We start from the raw sequence: 10,053 nt of genomic DNA, 5'->3' as shown, positions 1-10,053 counted from the left end.
AAGCCCACAGGGACAGCTCAGGTTCTAGCTGTTAGTGTCATCATCTCAAAAATTATTCTAAATTAGGAACCTCAATGGCTTTATATCCAGTAGCTTTGAAACAATAGAGTAACTCGTGGGCAAACACAGGGAGATGGGGGCTGCTAACTGAACCAGTTACAGGTGAGGAGTCCATTGGGGGGAATGGGGAAAAGTGAGAGGGTGGAGGGGAGGAAGGAGGGAACGGGGAAAGGAAGATGGAAGACAGGAAAATGGAGGGAAAAGAACAAGTAGAAGTCACATGAGATGATCTGCAAGCCCAGTGAGTAGGTAGGGTTGGGCTAGCTCCAGCTGCTCTAAGCCCATTTGATTTCAGTGTCCAGGACAAGTCTTGATCTCTAGGTGTGACAGTTGAGAAAAGTTCTCTGGGAACTTCCTGAAGTTAGAAAGCTTAGGGGAAGGGGTAAGAAGGGTGAGTCACAGAGGCTGGTTCCCCTGAGCATATGAGAACCAGGGAACAAGTGACACCCAGCGAGCAGGTACGGGGCTGGGGGGTGGGGGTTTCTACTTTATTACTGACCGCCCTCACCTGAGAAGTGGCCCTGTGCTAAGCTCACAGTGGACTTCACGAAGGTGGTATGGAAGCTGAATGGAGCAAGCCAATAGCAGGCAGCTTGCAGATTGTCGACCAGATCCAGAAAGGATCTGGGTAAGCAAAGATGGTGAGGAACAAGTTCCATTTCCAGCTTAGGTCAAGGGGCAAACAGCAAGAAACATTCGCTGAGAAGGCTGCTATGCTTGGTGGCCCCCAGGATCTGCAGTTCATAGCTGCTGCTCCTGCTGCTGCCACTGCCTTGGTGAAGTGGGAACCTGCAAGCAGCTCCAATCCTTCCCCTTGCCCCTGTCCCTCTCCCCAGGCCCATAAAGAGGCTATGGGTAAATCTCCTTGAAGAGAGAATTTTGAAGGCCTGGCCCTTTAAAACTTTTAGATTTCCACCTAATTGTTATTTTTCTATTGTTTCACAGTTCGCAAATGTGTATTTGAGGGTTTCTGTTTCAGGTTATGTCTTCCTGCAAAATGGGGGTTAGAGAACTACAGGACGGAAAAGGAAGCCGGATGGAGGAAGAAGGAAGAGGGGGAAAGGGGAGAAGAAGGGAGAGACAGAAGGAAGAAGGGGGAAAGCCGAAACTGTAAGTTACTCAAGAGATGAGCAGAGGAAGGGGTCATCCCGGGTAGCCTGTGTGAATTGGCCCTGATTTTGTGGAGATAAATTTGCTGCATGGTCCACACGTGATTCCAGTGTCCTGGTCGCCTCTCAGGTACCCGCATATGCGACTCTGCTATCCTGAATCGGTGGAGCCAGGGAGGTCTTGCAGGGGTCTGGAGTGACCAGCCCCGGAACTAACACATGGACACAGTCCTGGATCAGCACTGGCGACAGCAGGCATCAGGATGCCTGGGCAGGCTCCGGTGGGTCGGTCGTTGTAGCTGCTGTAGCTCAGAGGGCTTTAGACTCTCGGGGGCCTGAGCCAAACTGCAAGGCTACAGGGTCACTCCTTTGGCGTTTCCCCTGCCCCACCCCGCCCCCGGACCAAAATACATAGAGCGTGCTCTGGGCGAAGAAGAAGCTCCATTGCAAGGATGAAGTAACGGTAGTGAGCGAATCAGTCCGGGTTCCAGCCTGCAGATGGCTCCCAAGCTGCCGGTCCCGTACAGGCTAGCAACAGAGGGAGCGCCATCCTTTGGTTCCAGAGTCACAACTACCACCAGATGAAATGTATGAAACCCAACTCTGGAAGCAACGTTCCCCACCTGTGTTCTCTGAGCCCAGACCCACTTTTGGTCCCAGGTTTGTAACCCTCCCTAGCGATTCTGCACTCTTGCGAGCCCAGCATCTTCACAACCTGGCACCTCGTGCGGCTCCTGGGTGCGCTCCTGGGTGCGCTCACACAAGGGTTCCCAATGCGGTGAAGAGTACACAGCATTGGCCTCTCTGGAGCTGCAAAGGAACACTCCGGCCCTAGAGCTGAGATATGGTCAGAAACAGCAGTCTCGGCCCCCTTTCCTATAGGAGGAAGAACCCTCCCTCTCAAGGAGAATCACTTTGACATAAAGATTCTTCTGGAAGCATTCCTGGTAGTGAAGCCCAACACTGCAAATGGCCTAGCGTCCACGCCCCCCTCCCCCCAGGAACTTCCGCCTCCATGGCGGATACACTTTCGGTAAACCTCCTTCAAGTTTGGTGCAGGTGCCTGGTGGCCCAACTGCCTGCACCTCAGGACGCCCACTTCCAGGCCAGCGCCCCTGTGAACCACCCTTGGCTGGCAGTCCTGGCTTTGCACAGTAGCGGGGGTTGGGGAAGTGCGAAGGCGATCCCCGGTTTTAAGGGACACCAGCCTTAGAGTACTGCTGCGGGATCCTGGCCCTGGCGGGGGCGGGGGAGAGGGAGATGGGAAATGCCGGTCTGTTTTATGCCGAAAGCACATGCCCTGGTAAATTTTATCTGGGGCCCTGGAAGGTAAAATTGGGTCTTAAACTCGGAGAAATTGCAGTTCTCTGGACACTTGCAGAGTCTCAGCCCTGGCCGGCTCGCACGTTGCAAGAGAGGCCATCGGTGAATTCAGTCACCGCGCGCTGGAATTTAGGTCTAGAGCGGTATCTCCATCAAAGATTACACAGCCGGAGCTCACTGCATTTACCTCATCACCGCCTGTGAGGTCAGCCTTATCGGCTGGTTTTAGGATTAGAAAAGGTCTTGGGAGATATCGGACTTGCTGTCACGCCTTCAGAAATTCAAGGCAGGCTCTAGCACCCAACCCCACGGTCTTCCGTTGGGATCTTCCCTCTTTCGAAGGTCGCCTCTGCGGAGCCTCCACAGGGGGTGGCATACCATAAATATTTGTGGGTCTAACTCCGGGATCTAGTCCCGCCTGCTGTGGTTTCTACAGTGGGGTGTGTCTAAACCTTATTGGCTCATTCATTCATTTATTCGGCAGTTCTTGAGTGCCTACTGTGTGCGGTCGCTGGTGTAACAGCAGAAGCAGTTGCGGTAGCATCAGGGGGAGACGGTCTATAGTTCCCAGGCCACAGCCCTTTTAGCCTGAAGTATCAGGATGCGGGAAACGAAGGAGGCCCGTGGATTGCAAGGAAGTCGTTGGGGGACCTAGGATCGTAAAAGCGACTTCTCTCTTGAGTAGAGGAAAACTCCAGAAAAGAATTCTGCGAAAGAGTTAGTAACTGCAGCAAGGGAGCTGCAGACTGGGACTGCGGGGAAGCGGCGGCCAGGCAGAGTGGGATGAGGCAAAGAAAGGAAGAGGAAAATCGGATGGTAGAAACCAAGACTGACCTCCTCCAGAGACCCAGAGTGTCAGTTTGGAAAGGGCACTGAGCAGAACCCGACATCCGGGTAGATCCCACATCGGCCTAAGACCATCTCTGGTAGCCACCCACGTTGGCTGGGACGAGATGACCGAAGTCATAGGTATGTCCCGTCCACAATAGCTTATTGGCCGATCTAGGGACATTGATAGTCCGTGTATCCCTGCGAAAGCTGTTAGAGTTCAGTTTTCCTTTGTGGGAGTTTGGTAGAATCTGGTCCCTGGGCGGAGGGCAGCCAGACCAGCGGAACAGGGGGCTGGACTTGACTCCCGCGCCACGTGGGGGAGACTGAGGGCCCTGCGCACGCTCCCCCGTGGCTCTGCAGCACCTGCACCCGAGCGCTGATCCGCTGGTCCGGGACGGGCTCGGGAGGCGGAGAGGAGGACAGGGGCGGGCACCGGGACAGGCCCGGCCCCTCCCTCTCCCTGCCGGCAGGTCGCAGAGGGGACGCCGCGGCGGGGCAGCCGGGAGGGGCCGCACCGCCCCTGAGAGTCATTGGAGGACCCGGTGGCCCGAAGCTGATAAATAAGGGCCCGGCCCGAGGCTTTGGGCCAAGTTGGACGTCGCGACCTGAGTGAGGGCCAGGTCATCGCCGGCCCCACGAGGCGAAGCCAAGTGTCCCGCGTTCGGCCATGGCCTCGCTACTGGGAACCTATCCGTGGACCGAAGGACTGGAGTGTCCCGCCCTGGAAACCGAGCTGTCGGATGGACTGTCGCCGCCCGCCGTCCCCCGACCTCCAGGGGAAAAGGGTTCGGAGAGCCGGATCCGGCGGCCCATGAATGCCTTCATGGTGTGGGCCAAGGACGAGAGGAAACGCCTGGCGGTGCAGAACCCAGACCTGCACAACGCGGAGCTCAGCAAGATGCTGGGTAAGTGCGCGGGACGCGAAAGTGGTTTGGGGACTGCGCGGATGACAGCGCCGTTCTCAGATGGCGGGGGAGGGGGGCGTCGGAGCAAGGACACCATTGAGTTGCTCACTAGGACCAGGGCGGGTTTCTGGACTGGCTCCTTTTCCGGGACTTGGAGCAGAAACCCGGGCCCCAGAGGCGGGCGCGACCCGGCTTCGGGTATAGAGGACGGGAACTCGGGTTCAGGGACTCAGCTTAGCCTAGGTGGAACTGTCATTTGCTGGGAGACTGAAGCTGGAGACTCCATCATTTCCCCCACGTTGTATGACTGGGACAAACAGAGAGAGTGTGGCACGGATAAGATGATAACGAATATACGTCAATCGAGGCCTTACCGGGAAGAATCCCTATTTTTAATTATTTAACGGGGTGGGGGGAAGGCAGCAACAAAAGACGTCCACCAGAATAGACTCGATTCACGTACCTATTTATCGTAGCAGTGTAGATAATTTGAGAAGATCCTTGGAGCAGCTAGGGAGGGAGGGTCTGTAGACCCCATGCCTGCTTCATGTTTGCAGCTATGGCACTGTCCGGACTGGGACCAGAAAGGCCAGGGGTGAAATGCTAAAATGGTTCTTAGAAATCCGAGTTTCTGTAGGAGTTTCTTTTCTCTCTAGTACCCAGAGCGGTGTGTGTGTGTGTGTGTGTCTGTATGTGTCACACGCATGTTATATACATGTTTGTGTCCGTGTGTGTATATATGCGCGTGAGCGTGCCACAGTGAGTGGGGGGGTTAGAAGACACTTTCAGGTGGGGAGTAGGTGCCTTCTTTCCACCATGTGGGTTTTAGGAATCAAACATTCAAATCTTCAGGCATGATGGCAAATAAATGCCCTTTTGCCTACTGGGCCGCCTCACCGATCTTGAAGTCAACCACTTTTCAGCTTCACCTTACTTCAAACCTCTTTACCCTTCAACGTGGTTTTTATTTATTTTAACCAATGAAATCCCTTCAAAACATTTTGTGTTTACAGAGGGCACCAGGCTGGCCAGGAGAGACATGCAGGCCCCTGGACCCCACCCGCTGCTGGGTTGAAGCCCTTCCCTTTTCCGTAGGAGCCTGGGCTCTTTCCTCTCTCAGAGTCACACAGAGACGGCTGACTTTCTGCTGGCAAAAGGCCTGGGCCTAGAAAGAGGGCCCAGCCTGCTGGCTGTCTGGAGCCCCTGAAAGCAGTTGGTGAGAATTTTGAGGTTCTAAGCACCACTTGTGGCCAGCTGTGCCTAGTGTGTATTGGTGAACATTGCCTTGGAGGCACCTTTTTATTGGTGTAACAAGAAATAGACTAATATCTGAAACACTATTTTTCTTTGTCCTGAAAGCTTATATTGTTTTCTTGAGACCCTAAGAGAATTTTTTTTTAAAAAAAAAGAAATGCCAGCGCTTTTCTTATGAATTCCTAATTCCCCCCCCTCATCACCCTGTTGATCAGTCCTAACCGAGGAAGGAATGGTCCCATTTTTGACTAGGTTTCTGTGGCAGGCCCTGGTGGGGGGAGAGAAGGGTGGGGTGCCTGCAGAAGAATTTAAAATGCCTGTTTTGGGGGGCGAGGGCAGGTACAGATGTGGGGCACAAACCTTCCTGCGGGCTAATTCTCTCTGGAATAGGGCCCCAGACTGCAGGAGGGTACAGTTCATCTTGTAGAGGAGACTCTTCCCCTTCTTAGCAGCTCAGCCCGAAGGGGAGGGGAAAACAGCAGGCATCCACTGCTGGTGAATTAGAGACACTGTGCCTGCTAACATTGGTAGCAGCAGCCACCACCTATGGTCTTCCTTCCTAAATGATTTCTCCCCTCTCTGGCCTATGAGAGGGGAGGAAGGCCTGGACTGGATAAGAGACTCCCAACTTTTGCTACTATAAACTTTCCCAACTTTAACCTTAGGACCCACCTAGGTAGAGGATGTTTAACAGGTGAAAGGGAAATATTTGGGTATATCATAAATACATTAAGTGAAGTATGTCTAGTGTATTATGAATGAGAAGCTCTTTCACAAATTAGACATCTGTTAGGATTTAATAATGGAAATTGTATTTTATTAATGCTATATCACATCTGGGTGCATTTGGAAACGAGAAACATATTTTATATCCAGGCCATGGATAGAGTGTGGGGTGTGTCTTCATCCTGGACTTCTTGCAAGAGCTTTGTGGCCTCAGCCACGGGCTGACACCCAGCGTCATCTCCACATCTGGTGCTGGGAACACTCTTTAAGCCATACTCTAAGTGACAGCTAATTACAACAACTGGCAAATAGTAATAACTCCTGCCTTTGAGCCCTCAGTGCCCTATGACATCCTGATCCGTGAAGCCAGCCAGTGGGGAACGAGGGCAGCAACAGGACTGTTGGGGACAAGGGCAGGGCATGCATGTCTCTGTGCTTAGCCACATCTGGACTGTGACCGGTGGCAAGATATGGGCTCTTTCTTTACAGGGCTTCCACGGCCTGATGCTTTGTCGTCTTGACTAGGGGATCTGAACTTCGGGGTGCTTTAGAGTCAAGGGGAAGCATGTGAAATTTGTAGACGCCCACCGTGGGAAGGAGCAGTTTAAACAGTCTAGATGTGATTCTTGCAAATCCCCGGAGCAGGGCTGCACAATGCCCACTGAAAGGCAGAAGAGGGAGGTCAATGTGGCTTGCAAGGCAGCAGATAGGTAGGGAATGATGAATAGAAAACCAAGCACAAGCAGCATTTTAGCACCAACGGGGTTACACGGAGAGGATGCTTCCTAAAAGAGAAAGCCTTGAATTGGAAGCAGCATGTGCTGTAGTAAGGAAGATGGGGACCCAATAGTAAGGAAGATGGGGACCCAATAGTAAGGAAGATGGGGACCCAATAGTAAGGAAGATGGGGACCCTATAGTAAGGAAAATGGGGACCCTATAGTAAGGAAGATGGGGACCCGATAGTAGGGAAGATGGGGACCCAGGGAAGTTAAGGAGTTTGCTTCTGTGAGGAGCTTTGGCTAAGCAAGTGTTCTGCTATGTCCAAGAGGTCCTAATTCCATGAGAGAAAGTGGTATCATGCGTGTGTGTGTATGCCTCTGTGTGTGTGTCTCTCTCTGTGTGTGTAAATGTTAGCTTTCAAGCCATACCTATATCTTTACATAGTAGAGTCTATTTGACCTTCAGAGGTGAGGAACAGTTATTTGTAAGCCTTACTGAGATTCTTAAATCAACTTGATGATATAGTTGCCCAGGCTGGGCTACCTCAGCACGGAGTCACTTCCTTAGCAGCAGGGAAACTTCCATTAAAATGCACAAATGAATGGGTCTGACCCTTAAAGGAAAGGAAGGACCCCAGCCAGTATTAGGACCCTTAGATTTTTGTTTTTCTGTTGCTAATGATTGGGTCAGGTGAGACTCTCGCAGTTTGGATTGGCTGGGCCATCTGGCAGTTTCAGGCGAGCAGGTGGTTTTTAAGCACTTTCACTGTGAGAAAAGCTAACTTTGTGCAATGCAAACAGGCCAGGGTGGTTCAGCCCCTTCTCTCTGTGTGGGATCTAGAAGCAGACGGTGTCTCTGGAGGCTGTGAGAAGGTTCCTTCGGGTAGAGTAGGGGGACAGAGGCGTTGGCACATGGGACGCTAAGAGACATGAGGCTGATGCGGGTGTAAAGGCTGAGCCAGCCGTTTGGAGTCTGAGTATGCCCTTCTCTGGTTTGTGTGATCAGGAAAGTCATGGAAGGCGCTGACGCTGTCGCAAAAGAGGCCCTACGTGGATGAGGCCGAGCGTTTGCGCCTACAGCACATGCAGGATTATCCCAACTACAAGTACCGACCCCGCAGAAAGAAACAAGGCAAGCGCCTCTGCAAGCGTGTGGACCCTGGCTTCCTCCTGAGCTCCCTCTCTCGTGACCAGAACGCACTGCCTGAGAAAAATGGCGTTGGCAGGGGTACACTGGGGGAGAAGGAGGACAGGGGTGAGTACTCCCCAGGCACTGCCTTGCCCGGACTACACAGCTGTTACCACGAAGGTGCAGCTGGTGCCCCTGGCAGTGTGGACACATATCCTTATGGGCTACCCACACCCCCAGAGATGTCGCCCCTGGACGCGCTGGAGCCTGAGCAGACCTTCTTCTCATCCTCATGTCAGGAGGAACATGGCCACCCCCATCGCCTCCCCCACCTACCAGGGCCCCCTTACTCGCCAGAGTTCACTCCTAGTCCCCTCCACTGCAGCCACCCACTAGGTTCTTTGGCTCTTGGCCAGTCCCCAGGGGTTTCTATGATGTCCTCTGTTCCTGGCTGCCCCCCATCTCCAGCCTACTACTCCCCTGCCACCTACCACCCTCTTCATCCCAACCTCCAGGCCCACCTGGGCCAGCTCTCCCCACCTCCTGAGCACCCTGGCTTCGACACCCTGGATCAACTAAGCCAGGTGGAACTTCTGGGGGACATGGATCGCAATGAGTTTGATCAGTATTTGAACACTCCTGGCCACCCTGATTCTGCTGCAGGGGCTGGGACCCTGACTGGGCATGGCCCACTCTCCCAGGGGACCACAACAGGCCCCACGGAGACCAGTCTCATATCCGTCCTGGCTGATGCCACAGCCACATACTACAACAGCTACAGCGTGTCATAGAGCCAGAGGCATGGAGCCTGGCCCAGCCCTGCCGTCCTCTCCTCGGTCTGAAGCACTGAACAGAGCAGAAACTCTCTCTGTCCTCCCATGGTGTCCATCCCATGGTGGCAGGAGGTCAGAAAGCCAGGATCCAGCTCTGTCCCTTCAAATGTGTTTTGTTGGCTTCACCCCAGAAGCACAGCCTCGAGGAGGTAACGCAGTGGGACTTCCTGGCCACTCTTCTATCTGCTGCCATCAGTGTAGCTGACGGTGGGAAGTCCAGTGCATTGGAGTTCCTGCCTCTAATCTGTGGTGCTCCCAGTGAGAAGGACTCTGGGTCTGGGGTCCATCTCAGTTCAGGCTCTAACTGGCAAAACCCCATTCCGGCTTGCCTAGCCTTAACTGTTCTCTCCTGTAAAGTGAGGAGGGTTGGCCCCTGCTCTATGGATTCCTGAGTTATGGTCCTCTCAAGGACAAGGAGAGTGTGAGCCCAGGAATGGGCAGACTCATGGGGACTTCATGTGTACTGCCCAAGGGTCCAGGTTTTCTGCTTTCCTGTTCCCTGGTCCCCAGTCATCCTAGAATTCCAAAGGAACTCCTCCAGTTGAGAAAAACACTTACCCTTGGGTGGACAAGATGGCTCAGGATGGCTCGGTGGGTGAAAGTGCTGGCTGCCAAGCGTGATGATCAACAGTCTGTCCCCAGAACCTACATGGTGGAAGGGGAGAACTGACTCCTACAGTTGTACTCGGACCTCTGTGTGCATGCCCCAACATATGTGTTCTTGAGCATGCTCACATACATTCTCCCAAATACTAAACATAATTTTTTTTAAAAAAAAGAAGAAAACATACACCCCGGTTCAGGAAATTAATGAGTATTCTCAGCTGTATCACTGAAAGCAAAATCAGATTCAAAGTGGTTGTTTGTTTTGTTTTTCTCCTGAGACAGGGTTTCTCTGTGTAGCCTTGGCTGTCTTGGAATTCACTTTGTAGACCAGGCTGGCCTCAAACTCAAAGCCTGCCTCTGCCTCCTGAGTGCTGGAATTAAAGGCGAGTGCCACCACACCCAGACTTGAAGTTTTGTTTTGTTATTGTTGTTTGTTTGCTTGCTTTTTTTTGTTTTGTTTTTAATATATACTTTAGATGCATTTTTTTTTATTTTTGTTACATACACTCCGGGAGACTACAGTATGAGAGAGATGCCATTATGCAGGCACATCCCC

At 52.8% G+C, this 10,053-nt stretch overlaps 1 protein-coding gene across 1 annotated transcript; it reads left to right on the top strand.

Moving 5' to 3' along the window:
* The first annotated feature begins 3,857 nt into the window (after positions 1–3,857).
* Positions 3,858–10,047, top strand: Sox7 (SRY-box transcription factor 7). Its single transcript, XM_050152355.1, has 2 exons — positions 3,858–4,228; positions 7,936–10,047. The coding sequence occupies exons 1-2, from the start codon at positions 3,991–3,993 to the stop codon at positions 8,847–8,849; spliced, it is 1,152 nt and encodes a 383-aa protein (XP_050008312.1). The 5' UTR covers positions 3,858–3,990; the 3' UTR covers positions 8,850–10,047.
* The last annotated feature ends 6 nt before the right edge of the window (positions 10,048–10,053 follow it).

This window comes from Alexandromys fortis, unplaced genomic scaffold (genome assembly GCF_014885135.2).
Source record: "Alexandromys fortis isolate MF-2015 unplaced genomic scaffold, M_Fortis_MF-2015_v1.1 scaffold_75, whole genome shotgun sequence".
NCBI lineage: Eukaryota > Metazoa > Chordata > Mammalia > Rodentia > Cricetidae > Alexandromys > Alexandromys fortis.
The sequence above is the reverse complement of the archived record's forward strand: the minus strand, read 5'-3'. Positions and strand labels throughout refer to the sequence as shown.

Bases quoted from the DNA above. Each gene is read 5' to 3' on its own strand.
- Sox7 (XM_050152355.1), top strand. From the start codon at position 3,991: ATGGCCTCGCTACTGGGAACCTATCCGTGGACCGAAGGACTGGAGTGT. The intron at 4,229-7,935 runs GTAAGTGCGCGG...TTGTGTGATCAG, and splicing joins GGAGCTCAGCAAGATGCTGG to GAAAGTCATGGAAGGCGCTG.